At 46.6% G+C, this 22,460-nt stretch overlaps 1 protein-coding gene across 1 annotated transcript in view; it reads right to left on the reverse strand.

The window, feature by feature from the left end:
* Positions 1–6,017: 6,017 nt before the first annotated feature.
* DOC2B (double C2 domain beta) overlaps positions 6,018–22,460 on the reverse strand; it is a 180,966-nt gene continuing 164,523 nt past the window's right edge. Inside the window, exons 8-10 of the mRNA XM_081945470.1 lie at positions 16,768–16,849; positions 7,786–7,882; positions 6,018–6,243 (exon numbers count right to left, since the gene is read on the reverse strand). Coding sequence (XP_081801596.1) covers positions 6,107–6,243; positions 7,786–7,882; positions 16,768–16,849 — 316 coding nt within the window. The 3' untranslated portion in view covers positions 6,018–6,106. The remainder of the gene's footprint in view (positions 6,244–7,785; positions 7,883–16,767; positions 16,850–22,460) is intronic.

The following is a 22,460-nucleotide window of genomic DNA, read 5'->3' on the forward strand; positions in this document are numbered from 1 at the left end:
CTCTATAGGCAAAGTACAAATCCTAGGTGTTTGAGCTAAGTTTGGTTGAAGTATCTGAGGGTTATGCAATGACTGAAAATACCCTTAGGATATTGTGCAAATGTAGTGAGCTCTGTGTCTTCCACCAAATATTAGTGGGTTAATCCTATTGCGTCCTGTTGGATCATATCCTGTCCTTCTTTATCCCATCACTAACTGATAACCCAGCATTACCCGGGTATGTATTTATGCCAGTCCTGTATTAGAGGGAGCCCGCTTGTGGAGAACTGCTAAGCTGTTACCATGGCAACTCCACTGTGCTGTACAGTAGAAGCAGCCATTTTAAGGCACAACAGGCTGTATCTTAACAGAAGTTGAATCCAAAATGCACACTTATCACGGTCAAAAAATACTGTGACTTGACACTATAGATATAATTCAGTCCCTGTTATTTCAGCAGCTCAGGCGTTTCAAAGTTATCCTGGAACACACGCAGGGGTACCTTACCCCCAGAGTATTTTTTTTTCCAGAGAGTAAATAATCTGTGTAAGTGTGGTTGAAATTGCTTGAGGCGTTCCAGAGTTATGCTGGAACATATGCACACACAGAGCCATTTATAGATAGATAGATAGATGATGATAGATAGATAGATAGATAGATAGATAGATAGATAGATAGATAGATAGATGATAGATAGCTATAGATCGATCTTGGAGCTGAAGGTCTTTTTTTTTTTTGTAGCTAGGCTACAAAATGGGTACCAAATATCTCCTGGGGGAGAAGGGAGGGGCTAGCCTGAGTCTGCTTTCTGTCTTTAAATAAAACCACGTTTCTCCATTTCTTATTTAGGGAAATATATTCTGCCTTTTAAAAAAAAATATTCCTCAAAATATTTCGTTTTTCTAAGAGGGGGAGTGGCTTCCTAAACAACCGTCCCTTTAACGACCGTTCGAATTTACAGCACAAAAAAGAGTGACATGACTAGTCCTCGCACTTACGACTGTGCCAGCATCGGCGTGGCCATGTGATCAAAATTTGGCCCCCTTGGAAACTGGCAGGTACTTAAGAAGGTTGCAATGTCCCGAAATCATGAAATTGCAATTTGCAAGCTTCTCAGCCGGCTTCTAACAAGTACAATCCAATGAGTGAAGCCAGATTCACTTAATGTCTGTAGGATTCACTTAACAACTGCAGCAATTCACGTGATCAAATTCAGACCCTTGGCAATTGACTCATAGATATGACGGTCGCAGTGTCCCGGGGTGTGCAGCATGCAATCCCGTTTTGTGACCTTTTGCCAAGTCGGGGGGGGGGGGGGAGGAAACAAGATTCACTTAACAACCGTGTTACTAACTTAACGGCAGCGATCCATTTGCGGACGGCAGCAAGAAAGGTGGCAAAAGGGGACGAAACGCAAGACTGAACCGCTGTCTCGTTTAGCAACAGAAACTTTGGGCTCCGTTGTGGTTGTAAGGTTGCAAAACGTTGTGGTTGTAAAACTACCAGTCCTGGACTACCTCCTAACAATTGTTGCTAAAAAAGATTGCGAAGTCAGGTGTGACTCGCTTAACGACTGTCTCCCTTAGCAACAGACATTGTGGTGGTAAGTCAAGGACTAGTTATACATTAGCACCTGAGAATTTAAGAAGATATTGGATAGCCATTTGTCTGAAACGGTATAGGGTTTCCAGCCTAGGCAGGGGGTTGGACTAGAAGACCTCCAAGGTCCCTTCCAACTCTGCTATTGTATTGTAGCTATTATCTATCCATCTATCTATCTATCTGACAGTGAGAACAATTAATCAGTGGAACAGAAGTTGCCTCCAGAAGTTGTGAATGCCCCAACACAGGAAGTCTTTAAGAAGATGCTGGATAGCCATTTGTCTGAAACGGTATAGGGTTTCCAGCCTAGGCAGGGGTTGGACTAGAAGATCTCCAAGGTCCCTTCCAACTCTGCTATTGTATTGTATATTTTGCCACAACCTGCAAAATGTTTTTTTTTGTTTTTTTGTTTTTAAAAAAGAAGAGATTTCAGGTTCATAGGATGAAACCAACTTGACAAACAAACAATAAATAAAGACACTTATAAAACGATAATGGAATACAAAATTTATGTCCGAAGTTGTAGTCAGAATTGTCTTCAGCAGTGACCACATTGTATGTAGCAAAACATTTGGTATCAAACATTTAACAAGTCTGTTGCATGACAACCACCCACCGGCATGCAATGATAAGTATTTTGCTTAAATAGGCCTGTTATTTATATATTTATATGCTGTATAAGGATATATCTTATGTATAGGTCAATTTATACAGAGTTTTCGGGTAGGGAAACAAAAGAATGTCATACAAAATGAAAGCATCCACCACAGATCACCGGGGGGGGGGGGGAGGGGGGGAATAAAAACCAGCTGGAGGAGAGGGGGATTTACACAACGTGCAAACGAGGGACGTGAAGAAGAAGAAGAAGGTATTGCCCTGCCGGATCGAGATGGATCGCTTCCCGCTTCCAAACGGGGGGAAAAAATGGAGCTTCCCTTGTTCCTGTGCAAAGTTTTAAAATGTCAATTCCACGTGGGTAAAAATTTAGAAGGAGAAAAACAAGAATTTGCCTTTTGCTCTCAAGCGCTGAAGTAGGATTCAGAGATTGTGTTTCTCCAAACTTGTGTTTCTCAACTTCGCCAGCTTTCAGATGGCTGGACTTCCAACTCCCAGAATTCCCCAGCCAATATGCTTTAACATAGCTGGACTTCAATTCCCAGAATTCCCCAGTCTGCATGCTTTAAGACGGATGGACTTCCACTCCCAGAATTCCCCAGCCTGCATGCTTTAACATAGGTGGACTTCAATTCCCAGAATTCCCCAGTCTGCATGCTTTAAGATGGATGGACTTCCACTCCCAGAATTCCCCAGCCTGCATGCTTTAACATAGGTGGACTTCAATTCCCAGAATTCCCCAGTCTGCATGCTTTAAGATGGATGGACTTCCACTCCCAGAATTCCCCAGCCTGCATGCTTTAACATAGGTGGACTTCAATTCCCAGAATTCCCCAGTCTGCATGCTTTAAGATGGATGGACTTCCACTCCCAGATTCCCCAGCCAATATGCTTTAACATAACTGGACTTCAATTCCCAGAATTCCCCAGTCTTCATGCTTTAAGATGGATGGACTTCCACTCCCAGATTCCCCAGCCAATATGCTTTAACATAGGTGGACTTCAATTCCCAGAATTCCCCAGTCTGCATGCTTTAAGATGGATGGAGTTCCACTCCCAGAATTCCCCAGCCAATATGCTTTAACATAGGTGGACTTCTATTCCCAGAATTCCCCAGTCTGCATGCTTTAAGATGGGTGGGCTTCCACTCCCAGAATTCCCCAGCCAGCCTGCTTTAAGATGGATGGACTTCCACTCCCAGAATTCTCCAGCCACCCTCCTTTAAGATGGGTGGGCTTCCACTCCCAGAATGCCCCAGCCAATATGCTTTAACATAGCTGGACTTCAATTCCCAGAATTCCCCAGTCTTCATGCTTTAAGATGGGTGGGCTTCCACTCCCAGAATTCCCCAGCCAGCCTGCTTTAAGATGGATGGACTTCCACTCCCAGAATTCTCCAGCCACCCTCCTTTAAGATGGGTGGGCTTCCACTCCCAGAATTCCCCAGCCAGCCTGCTTTAAGATGGGTGGGCTTCCACTCCCAGAATGCCCCAGCCAATATGCTTTAACATAGCTGGACTTCAATTCCCAGAATTCCCCAGTCTTCATGCTTTAAGATGGATGGAGTTCCACTCTCAGAATTCCCCAGTCCTAATTCTGAATTCCTAGAATTCTAGAACTAAGGAGAAATTTCCTGACAGTGAGAACAATTAATCAGTGGAACGACTTGCCTCCAGAAGTTGTGAATCCTCCAATACTGGAGGTTTTTAAGAAGATGTTGGATAGCCATTTGTCTGAAGTAGTGTAGGGTTTCCTTCCTAAGCATGGGGTTGGACTAGAAGACCTCTAACGTCCCTTCCAACTCTGCTATTCTATTCTAACTCCCCAAGTTCCCTAGGTAGTATGCTTTAAATGTATGGAGTTCAACTCCCAGAATTCCCCAATCAGCCACGCTGGCTTGGGAATTGTGGGAATTGAAGTCCATACAACTTAGAGCTGTTAAGGTGAAACAAAAGGGATTCCCTTTGGAGTGGATGAGCCAAATGAAGATGCTAATCCTTAAAGAGATGTGCTTTAATGATGCTGTTGGAGTTGCCATCTTGATTTCTTTGACCCATGACTAGATGCTCCTAACTGGGTCTAATACAGGTAGTAACTGAACAACAGCTTGTTTGGTGACTGTTCTAAGTTACAACACTGAAAAAAGTGACTTTTGACCAATTTTTCACACTTACGACCGTTATAACCTCCCTGTGGTCACATGACCGAAATTCAGATGTTTGGCAACCGACTCATAGTTATGACGGTCGCAGTGTCCCGGGGTCCTGCGATCCCCTTTTGCAACCTTCTCACAAGCAAAGTCCGTGCGGGAGCTGGATTCACTTAACAACCGAGTTACTAACTTACCTCCGGCAGTGATTCACTTAACAGGAGTGGCAAGGAAGGTTGCAAAATGGGCCAAATCTCACTTAACTGTCTCTCGTTTAGCAAACCAGGATGTTGGGCTCCGTTGCGGTCGTAAATACTGCCGTATTTTGAACGGATGAGAAATTTTGAGCTGCTCTTTTTAGAATTTTGCAGTGTTTTTTGTCAATTTGAGGTAAATCCGGAGAAACACAAAAAGAAACGCTATTGGGAGTCTACAATGAGTAATTAGTTACACAGCCCTTTGAGGTTTTTGTACAGATTGTCAGGAAGGGCATCTAAAGCACTAGGGACGCCAGAAGTACAGCAAACTTTCATTTACACACACACACACACACACGCACGCACACAAACCAAGAACTAAAATCACCGTAAACATTAAACGCAGGAAAAGACCCTGCCCCAAATTATCCAACCACTCAAAACCGGAATCCAGAGTGTTTTCTATTACAGTAGGAGCATCCAACATTAGCAACTTTAAAACCTGTGGACTTTGTTGTGGCCTGCCAGTGGCAAGTGGATCTGGCAGTAGAATCGGACAGTGAGGAGAGTTGGGGAGGAACCTGGGCCAGTCCTGGAGTCTGGGGAAGGCTCGGAGGAGGGCTCTGTGTCGGAGGCAGAGAGGGGGCCAGGGCCGTCTGACAGTTATCAGCTGCCTTCAGAGTCGGAGATCAGTGAAGCAGAAGAACAGCTGGAGCCTGTTCCCTATCTGCGCATGCACAGAGTTGCCAGACGAAGGGAACAGCTAAAGAACAGGGGTCCACTTGGGAGTAAGGCCTCAGGTGGATGTTGAATGGCCCCTCCCAGAGGAAATAAAAGAGGAGCGAAAGGGGAGTGGAGCTTGCAGGAGACAATCAGTTCGCTTCATTGGTTGGTGACTCTCTGAGATTCCTTGCCAAGTTCTGCAGATCTCGGCCTGGCCGCTCTCCAAGCCAGAGAAGGTCTGTGACCGTAAATCCTCCCTTGAAAGACTTTGCTGGAGGTGAAGGAGCAGAATTCACAGTAAATTAATAAAAGGGGTTTTTGTCGGGACCAGGAATTGGTTTCATGCTCTTGGGAAGCCTCGGTCTGAACAGACTTCAAGAATTCCCGTCTGGCTGGGGGAATTCTGGGAGTTGAAGTCCACAGGTCTTAAAAGTTGCAAAGTTTGCCATTTTAGAGAGTCAGTAAACCTATTGAAACGTATTTAGAGGCTGACTTTTCAAGCCTGAAATTCAGAATAGTCATATAAATCACCACTGTACATGCAGTGTTACTTTTCCCCAAACGCACACACATACTCTCAGACACATACACACAAACATACACAGGGTTCAAGGCATCCCAGAAAAAAAAATATCTTGCCAAACGACCAAGAAACCAAACCGCTTGGGATTGGAGTCACCGGGAAATGAGCCATGCCCCCCCACCCCCTGCCCAGCCCATTTCTCCCCTCCGCCCTGGGAGGCCTTGGATGAATTGTGTGCGGTCAAGAAACCCACAATCCAAAGCCAGCTGTCTCTCTCTTGGCGTTTGGTGGGGGAGGTCCCGGGTTCGAGGTCTGAGAGTCAGTCACTAAGCAGAGCTCCCGGTAATTCGTTGGTAAGCGTGTGCCACCGTTCGATTTTCTTATCCTTGTTTTTTAAGCAGTCGAACCAATGCTTCAGGCGTTCGCCTTTGGCGTTGATACCCAGAACCACGCCACCTGGAGGCAAAAAAGGGACGGAAGAGAAATAAAGAAGTAACCAGGATAATCAAGGAAAGGAAGTTTGGTCTAGTGGTTAAGGCACTAGGCTAGAAAGCAGAGGTTGCTGAGTTCTAGTCCTGCCTTGGGCATGAAAGCCGGCTGGGTGACTTTAGGCCAATCACCTGGAGATGGTGAGTTCTAGTCCTGCCTTAGTCTCAAAAGCCGGCTGGGTGACTTTGGGCCCATAACCAGGAGATGGTGAGTTCTAGTCCTGTCTTAAGCATGAAAGCCATCTTGGTGACCTTGGGCAAATCACCAGGGGACAGTGAATTCTAGTTCTACTTTAGGCATGAAAGCCAGCTGGGTGACTTTGGCCAATCGCCAGGAGACTGTGAGTTCTAGTCCTGCCTTTGGCTTGCAGGCCAGCTGGGTGACTTTGGTCTAATCACCAGGAGATAGTGAGTTCTAGTTTTATCTTAGGCATGAAAGCCAGGTGGAAGACTTGGGGCCCATTGCCAGGAGAATTTTAGTCCTGTCTTAGGTATGAAAGCCATCTTGGTGACCTTGGATTAGTTTGTCACTCTCTTTCTCTTTCTCAGCCTAACCCACCTCACAGGGTTGTTGTGGAAAAATAGGAGGAGGAAGGTGCACTGGATATGTTTTATTGCCTTGAGTTACTTGTAAAAATATTAAAGGTAGGATATGCACAAGTAAATAAATGAATAAAATGAGAGTTGCACAATCTCATAGGATGACACACATCTTAGTGGATGCTGGCTGGGGAATTCTGGGAGTGGAAGTCCTCCCCTCTTAAAGCATGCTGGCTGGGGAATTCTGGGAGTGGAAGTCCTCCCCTCTTAAAGCACGCTGGCTGGGGAATTCTGGGAGTGGAATCCCACCTATCTTAAAGCATGCTGGCTGGGGAATTCTGGGAGTGGAAGTCCACCCCTCTTAAAGCATTCTGGCTGGGGAATTCTGGGAATGGAAGTCCATCCCTCTTAAAGCATGCTGGCTGGGGAATTCTGGGAGTGGAAGTCCTCCCCTCTTAAAGCAGGCTGGCTGGGGAATTCTGGGAGTGGAAGTCCATCCCTCTTAAAACAGGCTGGCTGGGGAATTCTGGGAGTGGAAGTCCTCCCCTCTTAAAGCCTGCTGGCTGGGGAATTCTGGGAGTGGAAGTCCTCCCCTCTTAAAGCCTGCTGGCTGGGGAATTGTGGGAATGGAAGCCCACCCCTCTTAAAGCATGCTGGCTGGGGAATTCTGGGAGTGGAAGTCCTCCCCTCTTAAAGCATGATGGATAGGGAATTCTAGCATTCTGGGTGGGGAATTCTGGGAGTGGAAATCCACCAACCTTAAAATTTCAAGGTTAGAAAAACTCTGGCCTAACCGAATCATAACTGCTATTAGGTGGACTTAGGAAAGGGTGATGGAAACAAAGCTGAGAGCGTGTGATGACATACAGAATCAGAGCCAATGGGAATTTGTGTGGTGCACTGCCAAATAGCACTGTGGGAGCCCAGAGTTCCAATCCTGAGCCACCTCCCATCCAATACCCAGATTTACCAATGAAATCGTTGGATTTGCCAATGTCGTAGTCCCAGACTGTAACCTCCAAGGTCTTCTTGGTCAAATCGCCATGCTTTATCTCGTACAAAAATTCCTGCAAAAATGGAATTTAGTTAAAATGATTTTGGGTTAAAAACGGAAGACACCCAAGATAGTATCTTTAACTCAGCATTGAATGGTTGTGGAGGAGTATATGAATCAATATGAATCAATATTGGCTGTTTGCTTTTATTATGAATTGCTTATGTTACTATATAATTGTTACTGACTAAACCAGTATTTGCTGCTTGCTTCTGATATGATATACTGCTAGAAATCATTTATTAAGAATTAAGCTTTGTTATGGGCTTCTGCTTATATTATTGTATGCTGTCAGAAATGGGTATGTTTAGCTTAAGAGAAAGAAGGACTAGGGGAGACATGATAGCATTGTTCCAGTATCTCAGGGGTTGCCACAAAGAAGAGGGAGTCAAACTATTCTCCAAGGCACCTGAGGGCAGAACAAGAAGCAATGGGTGGAAACTAATCAAGGAGAGAAGCAACCTAGAACTGAGGAGGAATTTCCTGACAGTTAGAACAATTAATCCGTGGAACAGAAGTTGCCTCCAGAAGTTGTGAATGCCCCAACACTGGAAGCCTTTAAGAAGATGTTGGATCGCTATTTGTCTGAAACGGTATAGGGTTTCCTGCCTAGGCAGGAGGTTGGACTAGAAGACCTCCAAGGTCCCTTCCAACTCTACTATTGTATTGTATTGTATTGTATGAGTTGTTTTCCAGCCTAGCAAATGGTAACCTTAATACTGGCCTTACTGTAAATGTTATCTCACTGCTGCGTCTCGCTTCTATTCTTGGCTTCAAGGCTAGGCACATTCTTGAAAACATAAAAGAAATTGTTACGCAGGAATATCAGGCCCCATAGGTAAAGGAACCAAATTAGAGAGTTTTCCTGGCTCATGAATCCTTAAAGCATTTTGCCGAAAGCCAACTGGTAAAGGTGGGGCTGCCACCCCCTACACAAGGCTATAGGGTTACTCCATAGATAAGGTAGACAGAGACAGGAGCTTGAACAAAAGGACGCTTTAAAGATCCCACTGGTAACGAATCTTTGTCTCTGATTGGATAAAGTTTGTTTCTATCTGTCTAAAATGCATATAATACTCTGAGGCCCTCTTGCAGGGGGTGGCTATTCCTTCCATGCATTGGTTTGTATGTTTTGGTCAAACGCAACCCTGATGTGGCCCTCAAATGAAATCGAGTTTGACACCCCTGCACTAGACCAAACTCTCTCTTACCTGGCTGATGATATCAAAACAACCAGCAAAGACACATGGATAAGGCTACTTCCTTACACTTGTAGGAAGTTAAAACCCACCCCTCTCCTAGAAAAATGAAATATCCTGGGAAGTATTAAGCGATAAAGAGATAGCTAGGTCTATTCATAGGCAAATACTCTCACCCAGGATCCAACAAAGGTAGGATTAGCCTTTCTACCCATCTCACCACATGGCACCTGGAGAGATTACATCACCCAGCAAGGCTCAACTAAGCCTGGGACTCAGGACAGCCTACAGGAGTGATGACAAACCTTTTATGGCACGCGTGCCAAAAGCGAGGGGAGCGCAGGGGGGTCGTACGCGGGCGTGCCACACCCATAATGCAATGCGCGACTCCAGGACGCATGCGCGCATGACCAGCGCTTCCCCCCATTTTTTGCATGCTTTTTTCGCCCTCCCCAGCTCCAGAGGCTATATAACAGCACGCACACACACCCGAGGCCCTACGGAGGCTTCAGGAGCTTCCCTAAAGCCTCCGGAGCGCAAACAAACGGCCCTACGGGCAAACTAGAACTTCAGGAACGGGCTTCCGGTTTGCTCGTAGGGCCGGTTTTAGCCCTCTGGAGCCTTCAGGGACCTTCCGGAGGCTTCCCTGAAGGCTCCAGAGGACGAAAAATGACCCTACAAGCAAAGCGATTTTCGGTTTGTTGGTAGGGTCTTTTTTTCGCTCTCCAGAGCCTTCAGGGAAGCTTCCGGAAGGCCCCTGAAGCTTGCAGAGCACAAAAAACTGCCCTACGGGCAAACCGGAAGTTCGGGAATGGATTTCCAGTTTGCTTGTAGGGTTGTTTTTTGCCCTCCAAAGCTTTCAGGGAGGCCTCTGAAGGCTCCGGAGGGCTAAAACCGGCCCTAGGGGCAAACCGGAAGTCTGTTGCTGAACTTCCGGTTTGCCCATAGGGGCGGCTTTTTGCGCTCCGGAAGCTTCAGGGAAGCTCCTGAAGCCTCTGCGGGCCTCCCGGTGGGTGGGGAGGCTGTTTTCGCTCTCCCCAGGCTCCTGTAAAGCCTCTGGGGCGGGCAAAAAATGGTGTCATAAAAAGGCCAAAGTCAGCTGGCCAGTGCGCGCATTCATGCTGGCCAGCTGACAGGGCAACGCCTCGCGTGCCCTGACAAATGGCTCCACGTGTCACCTGTGGCACGCGTGCCATAGGTTCGCCATCCCGGGCCTACAGAGTTGGCCCTGCATGGCCCCATGGGAGTCTGACAACCCATCAGAATACAAGCTCAAATTCAAAAGCCCAGAGAGGGCACGAAACCAGGGACTTTCAGCATCTCGGTCCCTTTTTGCTTCTTCACCCAACATCTGGAAGCATCTGATCCCCTTTTTCTGTTCAGGAGCTCAAACCATGGGATCCTCTCCACCATTAAAACCATCTTTCCAAGCAGCCTCCGTGTTTCCAGTGTCTTTTCCCCCCACTTGGAGCTGAACCCAGAAGGACATTTCTTCCAACACACCGATGATGAAATATCGACCAAAAACCCACATCTAAGGTCCAAGAACATCAAGAGCCACATTTTAATCCTGGAGCCATCAAGAAGTCTACAAGGTTAACTATTTTTGCCCTGGTGGTCTGGTAAGATATGATCCCACGAGGTAGAACAGGGGTATCAAACTCAAAGTCCAGGGGATAGATGCAGCCCGCAGGGTACTTAGATTTGGCCCGCGGGGGCTGCCCTAGAAACAGTGAAGGACCGGCCCGCAGTGCCTATGCCAGCGAAAACGGAGCTCGGGAGGGCTTCGTGCAGCCCTCCCAACTCCATTTCCCCTGGCAGAGGATTGCAAGAGGCCGTGCAGCCAAAAATGGAGCTGGGAAGCCCGTTTTCGCTGGCAGAGCACTTGGGTCACCACAGCCCCCCCTCCCAGAGGTGGGTTCCTGCTGGCATTACTACTTCAGCACGCATATTTTTTTCATTCGCGGGCACATTCGCACCTAAAAGTCTGCACACACACACAACATTTAAAAAGGAAAAATATTAAATTTTTTCACTGAAGATTGTTCTGTGCATGTGCACAACAGAAAATCAAAGATGCTTAAAGACAGGGGACTGGAGACTAAAACATATGAAGAACGGTTGCAGGAACTGGGTATGTCTAGTTTAATGAAAAGACGGACTAGGGGAGACATGATAGCAGTCTTCCAATATCTCAGGGGTTTCCACAAAGAAGAGGGAGTCAAACTATTCTCCAAGGCACCTGAGGGTAGAACAAGAAGCAATGGGTGGAAACTAATCAAGGAGAGAAGCAACTTAGGAGGAATTTCCTGACAGTTAGAAGAATTAATCAGTGGAACAGAAGTTGCCTCCAGAAGTTGTGAATGGCCCAACACTGGAAGTCTTTAAGAAGATGCTGGATAGCCATCTGTCTGAAACGGTATAGGGTTTCCTGCCTAGGCAGGGGGTTGGACTAGAAGACAAAGTGACAACATTAGTGGACCAGAGGAATGCCGCTGATATAGTTTACTTGGACTTCAGTAAGGCTTTTGATAAGGTAGACAATAACCTACTACTAGATAAAGTAGAAAAAAGTGGGTTGGACAGCATCACCACCAGATGGATTCGTAACTGGCTGACCAACCGCACTCAACGTGTAGTCCTCAATGGAACTGCATCTACATGGAGGGAAGTATGCAGTGGAGTACCCCAAGGCTCTGTTTTAGGCCCAGTACTCTTCAACATCTTCATCAATGATTTGGATGAGGGAATAAATGGGGAACTCATCAAATTTGCAGATGACACCAAGCTGGCAGGAACAGTATTGTATTGTATTAAATCAGCGAAATGTTGGAAGTGTCAACAAGCAATAGGTTCCTATTATCATATGTGGTGGACATGTGCAGAAGCAGGGAAATATTGCACTAAGATAAGACTATGGTTAAAGAAAATGTTACAACAAGAAATAGAATTCAGACCAGAGATATTTTTACTAGGTATTATCCCAGAGAAATTCAAGAAAGAGGATACCTATTTGATTATACATGTAACTACAACAGAGAGAATCGTATTTGCCCAAAATTGGAAACTAAATAAGCTACCAACAGTTGAAGAGATAGTAAAAAAGATATTAGATTATGCAGAGATGAATAGGTTGACAATGAAACTAAAGGATAAAGAGGAATCGGAGTACTTCAAGACCTGGGCAAGATTTTATGATTGGCTAGAGAAAGGAAGCTAGAAAAGAAAGTGGGAAAAAGATACAGAACCCAGGAGATGCACTGTTAAATGGAAAAGGGGGAAAAGAAGGGGAATACAGAAAAGAAAATATTAAATATATAAGTATATATACAACAGCGAGATACAAAGTGTGTGTGTGTGGGAAATATAGTTAGGATAGATTCGCGAAGGTAAGGGAATAAGAACTGATATCAAATTATATTTGGGTTTGCTGAAATACCATCCCAAGGAAACATAAACGGAGACCTGAAGGAGACATCTACAGTAATAGAAAAGAAAGAGAGAAAGGAGGAGAGAATGAAAGGAAGACGGGGGGAAAGAAGAAAGAGGTAAGGAGAGGAGGATGGAAGGGAGAGAAAGAGAAGGAGAGAGGGTAGGAAGGGGAAGAGAAAGAGTAGGAGTAGGAGAAAGGGAAGGGAAGAAGGAAGGGGAAGGAGAGGAGGACGGATGGGAGAGAAAGAGAAGGAGAGAGGTAGGAAGGGGAAGAGGAAGAGTAGGAGAAAGGGAAGGGAAGAAGGAAGGGGAAGGAGAGAAGGATGGAAGGGAGAGAAAGAGAAGGAGAGGGGGTAGGAAGGGGAAGAGGAAGAGTAGGAGAAAGGGAAGGGAAGAAGGAAGGGGAAGGAGAGAAGGATCGAAGGGAGAGAAAGAGAAGGAGAGAGGTTAGGAAGGGGAAGAGTAGGAGTAGGAGAAAGGGAAGGGAAGAAGGAAGGGGAAGGAGAGAAGGATCGAAGGGAGAGAAAGAGAAGGAGAGAGGTTAGGAAGGGGAAGAGGAAGAGTAGGAGAAAGGGAAGGAAGGGGAAGGAGAGGAGGATGGAAGGGAGAGAAAGAGAAGGAGAGAGGGTAGGAAGGGGAAGAGAAAGAGTAGGAGTAGGAGAAAGGGAAGGGAAGAAGGAAGGGGAAGGAGAGGAGGATGGAAGGGAGAGAAAGAGAAGGAGAGAGGTTAGGAAGGGGAAGAGGAAGAGTAGGAGAAAGGGAAGGGAAGAAGGAAGGGGAAGGAGAGAAGGATCGAAGGGAGAGAAAGAGAAGGAGAGGGGGTAGGAAGGGGAAGAGGAAGAGTAGGAGAAAGGGAAGGGAAGAAGGAAGGGGAAGGAGAGGAGGATGGAAGGGAGAGAAAGAGAAGGAGAGGGGGTAGGAAGGGGAAGAGAAAGAGTAGGAGTAGGAGAAAGGGAAGGGAAGAAGGAAGGGGAAGGAGAGGAGGACGGATGGGAGAGAAAGAGAAGGAGAGAGGTAGGAAGGGGAAGAGGAAGAGTAGGAGAAAGGGAAGGGAAGAAGGAAGGGGAAGGAGAGAAGGATGGAAGGGAGAGAAAGAGAAGGAGAGGGGGTAGGAAGGGGAAGAGGAAGAGTAGGAGAAAGGGAAGGGAAGAAGGAAGGGGAAGGAGAGAAGGATCGAAGGGAGAGAAAGAGAAGGAGAGAGGTTAGGAAGGGGAAGAGTAGGAGTAGGAGAAAGGGAAGGGAAGAAGGAAGGGGAAGGAGAGAAGGATCGAAGGGAGAGAAAGAGAAGGAGAGAGGTTAGGAAGGGGAAGAGGAAGAGTAGGAGAAAGGGAAGGGAAGAAGGAAGGGGAAGGAGAGGAGGATGGAAGGGAGAGAAAGAGAAGGAGAGAGGGTAGGAAGGGGAAGAGAAAGAGTAGGAGTAGGAGAAAGGGAAGGGAAGAAGGAAGGGGAAGGAGAGGAGGATGGAAGGGAGAGAAAGAGAAGGAGAGAGGTTAGGAAGGGGAAGAGGAAGAGTAGGAGAAAGGGAAGGGAAGAAGGAAGGGGAAGGAGAGAAGGATCGAAGGGAGAGAAAGAGAAGGAGAGGGGGTAGGAAGGGGAAGAGGAAGAGTAGGAGAAAGGGAAGGGAAGAAGGAAGGGGAAGGAGAGGGGGACGGATGGGAGAGAAAGAGAAGGAGAGAGGTAGGAAGGGGAAGAGGAAGAGTAGGAGAAAGGGAAGGGAAGAAGGAAGGGGAAGGAGAGGAGGATGGAAGGGAGAGAAAGAGAAGGAGAGGGGGTAGGAAGGGGAAGAGGAAGAGTAGGAGAAAGGGAAGGGAAGAAGGAAGGGGAAGGAGAGGAGGATGGAAGGGAGAGAAAGAGAAGGAGAGGGGGTAGGAAGGGGAAGAGAAAGAGTAGGAGTAGGAGAAAGGGAAGGGAAGAAGGAAGGGGAAGGAGAGGAGGATGGAAGGGAGAGAAAGAGAAGGAGAGAGGTTAGGAAGGGGAAGAGGAAGAGTAGGAGAAAGGGAAGGGAAGAAGGAAGGGGAAGGAGAGAAGGATCGAAGGGAGAGAAAGAGAAGGAGAGGGGGTAGGAAGGGGAAGAGGAAGAGTAGGAGAAAGGGAAGGGAAGAAGGAACGGGAAGGAGAGGAGGATGGAAGGGAGAGAAAGAGAAGGAGAGAGGTTAGGAAGGGGAAGAGGAAGAGTAGGAGAAAGGGAAGGGAAGAAGGAAGGGGAAGGAGAGGAGGACGGATGGGAGAGAAAGAGAAGGAGAGAGGTAGGAAGGGGAAGAGGAAGAGTAGGAGAAAGGGAAGGGAAGAAGGAAGGGGAAGGAGAGAAGGATGGAAGGGAGAGAAAGAGAAGGAGAGAGGGTAGGAAGGGGAAGAGGAAGAGTAGGAGAAAGGGAAGGGAAGAAGGAAGGGGAAGGAGAGGAGGATGGAAGGGAGAGAAAGAGAAGGAGAGAGGGTAGGAAGGGGAAGAGGAAGAGTAGGAGAAAGGGAAGGGAAGAAGGAAGGGGAAGGAGAGGAGGACGGATGGGAGAGAAAGAGAAGGAGAGAGGGTAGGAAGGGGAAGAGGAAGAGTAGGAGAAAGGGAAGGGAAGAAGGAAGGGGAAGGAGAGGAGGACGGATGGGAGAGAAAGAGAAGGAGAGAGGTAGGAAGGGGAAGAGGAAGAGTAGGAGAAAGGGAAGGGAAGAAGGAAGGGGAAGGAGAGGAGGATGGAAGGGAGAGAAAGAGAAGGAGAGAGGGTAGGAAGGGGAAGAGGAAGAGTAGGAGAAAGGGAAGGGAAGAAGGAAGGGGAAGGAGAGGAGGACGGATGGGAGAGAAAGAGAAGGAGAGAGGGTAGGAAGGGGAAGAGGAAGAGTAGGAGAAAGGGAAGGGAAGAAGGAAGGGGAAGGAGAGAAGGATCGAAGGGAGAGAAAGAGAAGGAGAGAGGTTAGGAAGGGGAAGAGGAAGAGTAGGAGAAAGGTAAGGGAAAAAGGAAGGGGAAGGAGAGGAGGAAGGAAGGAAGTAGAGAAGGGAGGGAGGGAGAAAAGAAAGGGAAAATAAGGTGGTGTTACAACAGGAGAAAGGGATGGTAAACAGAGCAACCCAAACTGTATGTTACAACCTATTAAATGAAATAATAAATGTATAAGAATGATAAATGTAAAGAAGAAGAATGTATACTTAAAATGGTACGTAAGAGAATAAAAAAATAAAAATTTTCTGAAAAAAGAAAAAGAAAATCAAGGATAGCACTGGTTTGGGCGCGTGTCCGGCCGAATTACTACCTACTCGGCTGAACCAGTAGAAACCCACTTCTGGCACCCCAGACATGAGTGATGTCGAAGGCTAAGTCCAACCTGGCCATGCCCACCCCCAAGTTCAAACCCAACTCTGATGCAGCCCTCAATGAAATCAAGTTTGACACCCCAGAGGTAGAGCCACAGCCGAAATAACTAGTGGAACAGCTGGCCTCCAGAAGTTGTGAATGTTCCATCACTGGAGGTTTTAAAGAAGAGATTGGAGAGCCATTTGTCTCCTGCTTCAGCAGAGGGTTGGACTAGAAGACCTCCAAGGTCCCTTGTGACTCTGTAATTCTGTTCTTTTGAATATTAGTTAGAAAAGTCTTTCTCAACCTTTACCATTTGAAGATGAGCGTGTCAGGCCTGCAGCCGTCTTTTCTTGTGGATCTGTGGCCTGCCACACTTTCTATTATTCTACTATGCTTTTTTCTATTGTGGGAAAATGGGAGGTGGGGATTGTAAGGAGTTAGATGATAGGTAGCCATAACAACATTCTTTTCAGAAAGCCAAGGTCATCCTTTGTCTCTGCACCTGACCGGAACTAGATGGGTGGAACTGCCAGCATGGGAGTAGGAGATTGGACCATGGGATGGACTTGTGGGTGTGGGGGGCAAGATCTTGAACTTTCAACTGGGTGGGGAAAACCGGGAAGCTTTCAGATTCAGGTTTTCCCAGATGTGCCAACATGGCTCTCTTCATCAATTGGGACTTTGAGCAATATTTTGCCTCGGACTCTGATTTACTTTTGGATGCTGTTTGGAATGCTGACAGAGTGGACTTCAATTCCCACCAGCCAGCTGGAGAATTCTGGGACCCGTCTTAAAGTGGCCAACAGATTTGCTGCTCTATTTCTACTCATCGTTTCAGAGAAAGGCTTGCACATATATCTAGAGATATTTAAAAAAATGTTTGCTGCTCCATCCTGGTTACCATTTCAGAGGTAGGCTTACAGTTAGATTCCATCCAGCCCAAATCTCACCCTTTGGCACAGAAAATATCCTGGCGGACATACCTCATTAAATTCCGGATTGAGCGTTTTCTTCTTCACGGCCGTCTTATGCTTCGATTTCTTGTCCTTGTCCGGTTTCAAGTAGCTGCAAAGAAAAACATTCCAGTTCTGTTAGCTGGGCCAAAAGTCAGGCTTTAGATAAGAACAGAATAACAGAGTTCGAAGGGACCTTGGAGGTCTTCTAGTCCAGCCCCCTGCTCAAACAGGAGACCTTACACCAGGGGTGTCCAAACTTGGGAACTTTAAGACTTGTGGACTTCAACTCCCAGAATTCCCCAGCCAGCCATGCCTGATAAAGGTTGGTAATTGTGAACTATCTTGAAAGAGGGTGGGAGAGGAAAGACTTTGTTGGAGAGGAATTCACGGCCAATTAAATAAAAGGGGTGAATCAGGACGAGGACTCGACTTCGTACTGCTGGGGAAGCCTGGGTCAGAGCAGGAGATACTATTCAGATACTATTCAAATACTATTCAACGTGGAAAAGGTTTTATCAATGGTTTGAGATAAGAGGTAGACATTAGATCAGGGGTGTCCAAACTTGGGAACTTTAAGACTTGTGGACTTCAACTCCCAGAATTCCCCAGCCAGCCATGCTGGCTGGGGAATTCTGGGAGTTGAAGTCCACAAGTCTTAAAGTTCCCAGGTTTGGACCCCCCTGCCTTACACCATTCCAGACAGGTGGCTTTTCTCCAGTCATGGAGCACACACAATTTCTGGTGGCAAGCTGTTCCACTGGTACATTGTCCTCACTGTTAGGAAGTTTCTCCTTAATTCCAGATTGCCTCTCTCCTTGATTATTTCCCATCCGTTGTTTCTTGTCCTGCCTTCTGGTACTTTGGACAGCAAGTGGTAAGTTGAGAACGACCACCTGTATAATATCTGAGACTCCATTGGATTCTTAGAATCCAAGTCAGAAGCTGTCTCAAAGTTTCTTCCTCCTGTTTCAGGTCGGACTCACCTATTGGTGAGTTTGGTCCAACTACCAGGAGAGGGTGAGTTCTAGTTCCACCTTAGGCATGAAAGCTATCTGGGTGACTTTGGGGCAATCACCAGGAGACAGTGAGTTCTAGTTCCACCTTAGGCATGAAAGCCATCTGGGTGACTTTGGGCAAATCACCAGGAGACAGTGAGTTCTAGTCCCACCTTAGGCATGAGAGCCAACTGGGTGACTTTGGGCCAATCACCAGGAGACAGTGAGTTCTAGTTTCATCTTAGGCATGAGAGCCAACTGGGTGACTTTGGGCCAATCACCAGGAGACAGGGAGTTCTAGTCCCACCTTAGGCATGAGAGCCAACTGGGTGACTTTGGGCCAATCACCAGGAGACAGTGAGTTCTAGTCCCACCTTACGCATGAGAGCCAACTGGGTGACTTTGGGCCAATCACCAAGAGACAGGGAGTTCTACTTTCATCTTAGGCATGAGAGCCAACTGGGTGACTTTGGGCCAATCACCAGGAGACAGGGTGTTCTAGTTTCATCTTAGGCATGAGAGCCAACTGGGTGACTTTGGGCCAATCACCAGGAGACAGGGTGTTCTAGTTTCATCTTAGGCATGAGAGCCAACTGGGTGACTTTGGGCCAATCACCAAGAGACAGTGAGTTCTAGTCCCACCTTAGGCATGAGAGCCAACTGGGTGACTTTGGGCCAATCACCAAGAGACAGGGAGTTCTAGTTTCATCTTAGGCATGAGAGCTAACTGGGTGACTTTGGGCCAATCACCAAGAGACAGGGAGTTCTAGTTTCATCTTAGGCATGAGAGCCAACTGGGTGACTTTGGGCCAATCACCAAGAGACAGGGAGTTCTAGTTTCATCTTAGGCATGAGAGCTAACTGGGTGACTTTGGGCCAATCACCAAGAGACAGTGAGTTCTAGTCCCACCTTAGGCATGAGAGCCAACTGGGTGACTTTGGGCCAATCACCAAGAGACAGGGAGTTCTAGTTTCATCTTAGGCATGAGAGCTACCTGGGTGACTTTGGGCCAATCACCAAGAGACAGGGAGTTCTAGTTTCATCTTAGGCATGAGAGCCAACTGGGTGACTTTGGGCCAATCACCAGGAGACAGGGTGTTCTAGTTTCATCTTAGGCATGAGAGCCAACTGGGTGACTTTGGGCCAATCACCAAGAGACAGGGAGTTCTAGTCCCACCTTAGGCATGAGAGCCAACTGGGTGACTTTGGGCCAATCACCAAGAGACAGGGAGTTCTAGTTTCATCTTAGGCATGAGAGCTAACTGGGTGACTTTGGGCCAATCACCAAGAGACAGGGTGTTCTAGTTTCATCTTAGGCATGAGAGCCAACTGGGTGACTTTGGGCCAATCACCAGGAGACAGGGTGTTCTAGTTTCATCTTAGGCATGAGAGCCAACTGGGTGACTTTGGGCCAATCACCAAGAGACAGTGAGTTCTAGTCCCACCTTAGGCATGAGAGCCAACTGGGTGACTTTGGGCCAATCACCAAGAGACAGGGAGTTCTAGTTTCATCTTAGGCATGAGAGCTAACTGGGTGACTTTGGGCCAATCACCAAGAGACAGGGAGTTCTAGTTTCATCTTAGGCATGGGAGCCAACTGGGTGACTTTGGGCCAATCACCAAGAGACAGGGAGTTCTAGTTTCATCTTAGGCATGAGAGCTAACTGGGTGACTTTGGGCCAATCACCAAGAGACAGTGAGTTCTAGTCCCACCTTAGGCATGAGAGCCAACTGGGTGACTTTGGGCCAATCACCAAGAGACAGGGAGTTCTAGTTTCATCTTAGGCATGAGAGCCAACTGGGTGACTTTGGGCCAATCACCAAGAGACAAGGAGTTCTAGTTTCATCTTAGGCATGAGAGCCAACTGGGTGACTTTGGGCCAATCACCAAGAGACAGGGAGTTCTAGTCCCACCTTAGGCATGAGAGCCAACTGGGTGACTTTGGGCCAATCACCAAGAGACAGGGAGTTCTAATTTCATCTTAGGCACGAGAGACAACTGGGTGACTTTGGGCCAATCACCAAGAGACAGGGAGTTCTAGTTTCATCTTAGGCATGAGAGCCAACTGGGTGACTTTGGGCCAATCACCAAGAGACAGGGAGTTCTAGTCCCACCTTAGGCATGAGAGCCAACTGGGTGACTTTGGGCCAATCACCAAGAGACAGGGAGTTCTAGTTTCATCTTAGGCATGAGAGCCAACTGGGTGACTTTGGGCCAATCACCAAGAGACAGGGTGTTCTAGTTTCATCTTAGGCATGAGAGCCAACTGGGTGACTTTGGGCCAATCACCAGGAGACAGGGTGTTCTAGTTTCATCTTAGGCATGAGAGCCAACTGGGTGACTTTGGGCCAATCACCAAGAGACAGTGAGTTCTAGTCCCACCTTAGGCATGAGAGCCAACTGGGTGACTTTGGGCCAATCACCAAGAGACAGGGAGTTCTAGTTTCATCTTAGGCATGAGAGCTAACTGGGTGACTTTGGGCCAATCACCAAGAGACAGGGAGTTCTAGTTTCATCTTAGGCATGGGAGCCAACTGGGTGACTTTGGGCCAATCACCAAGAGACAGGGAGTTCTAGTTTCATCTTAGGCATGAGAGCTAACTGGGTGACTTTGGGCCAATCACCAAGAGACAGTGAGTTCTAGTCCCACCTTAGGCATGAGAGCCAACTGGGTGACTTTGGGCCAATCACCAAGAGACAGGGAGTTCTAGTTTCATCTTAGGCATGAGAGCCAACTGGGTGACTTTGGGCCAATCACCAAGAGACAAGGAGTTCTAGTTTCATCTTAGGCATGAGAGCCAACTGGGTGACTTTGGGCCAATCACCAAGAGACAGGGAGTTCTAGTCCCACCTTAGGCATGAGAGCCAACTGGGTGACTTTGGGCCAATCACCAAGAGACAGGGAGTTCTAATTTCATCTTAGGCACGAGAGACAACTGGGTGACTTTGGGCCAATCACCAAGAGACAGGGAGTTCTAGTTTCATCTTAGGCATGAGAGCCAACTGGGTGACTTTGGGCCAATCACCAAGAGACAGGGAGTTCTAGTCCCACCTTAGGCATGAGAGCCAACTGGGTGACTTTGGGCCAATCACCAAGAGACAGGGAGTTCTAGTTTCATCTTAGGCATGAGAGCCAACTGGGTGACTTTGGGCCAATCACCAAGAGACAGGGAGTTCTAGTTTCATCTTAGGTATGAGAGCCAACTGGGTGACTTTGGGCCAATCACCAAGAGACAGGGAGTTCTAGTTTCATCTTAGGCATGAGAGCTAACTGGGTGACTTTGGGCCAGTCCCTATTTCAACGCAATCCATCTCACAGGGTTATTGTTGTTGGGAAAATAGGAGAGATGAGAATTAAATACATTATCTGCCTTGAGTTGTTTACAATAAATGAATGAATGAATGAATAAATAAATAAATAAAATAGTAAAGTAAAATAATATCAAGTAAAAGAATATCAAGTAAAAGAATATCAAGTAAAATCAAGTAAAATAAAATAATAAAATAAAATGTTGAAATAATGTAATGAAATAAAATAAAAAACAATTAAAAATAAAATAAAATAATAATAGGAGGGATGATGATTAAATATACTATCTGCCTTGAGATGTTTACAATAAATAAATAAAATAGTAAAGTAAAATAATATCAAGTAAAATGAAGTAAAATGAAGTAAAGTAAAATAATAAAATAAAATGAAATGTTGAAATAAAAAAAATAATAAAATAAAAATTAAACCAATAAAATAATCAAATAAAATATCTAGGGTACTTTGATCCCTGCCCAAAGTGAGGGTTGGACTAGATGACTTCGAGGGGCCCCTCCCCATTCTAGGTTTTAAGAGAATCCCATGCCCTTTCAGGCAAAATAAAACTGCAGCCATTAATTGAGGCACCAGAGTAAAGCAATTATTTTCTCTGGGGCTTTTAATTAAACAGAAGGAGCACACTGTTTTATGGTTTCCTTGGCATTTAATCCTATAGGTCTCTGTGGCTGTTTTAGCATCTCACGGCTTTATTACCATATTTTATTTATCTCTTTTCCTTTGTCGTCCCTACGTCGATGTGCGTGTGGGACCTCTGCCTGGGCTAAAAATTACGATCTTGTGGATTGCCTTATAAATCTACCCGGTGCGCTGTAAAGCTTAGAGATTAAAATGTTGTGTGCAATAAATCACGCTTGCCTGGCCCAAATGGCAGAGCTGAGAAATTGAGGAGAAAAATGAAATGTTTGGATTTTTACCTAAGAGAGCAAGGTTGGGATCGCACATCAAACGTAAGCCGCGTTTAAACCTTGGTTTGTTGAGCAAGCAGCAATGCGTTGGATTCACTCAATGGGCAAAAACATCCAAGGCAAGATGTGTGTTAGGTTTCCAAAAGATGCCCTAATTAATTTACGAGCTGACATTTATGAACATCCCAAAGGTGCTTTTTTTTCCAAGAGAAAACTGGACTTTCTGGTTTTTCTTTGAGGATGTTTCGCTTCTCATCCAAGAAGGTTACAATACAATAGCAGAGTTGGAAGGGACCTTGGAGGTATTCTAGTCCAACCCCGTCTAGGCAGGAAACCCTATACCAGTGATGGCGAACCTATGGCACGCGTGCCACAAGTGGCACGTGGAGCCATTTGTCAGGGCACGTGAGGCGCTGCCCTGTCAGCTGAGTTCACCTTTTTAAAAGCTATTTTTCGCCATCCCCAGGCTCCAGAGGCTTTATAGGAAACT

This window comes from Natrix helvetica, assembly GCF_964273705.1.
Source record: "Natrix helvetica genome assembly, chromosome: 2".
In the NCBI taxonomy this organism is placed as follows: Eukaryota; Metazoa; Chordata; class Lepidosauria; order Squamata; family Natricidae; genus Natrix; species Natrix helvetica.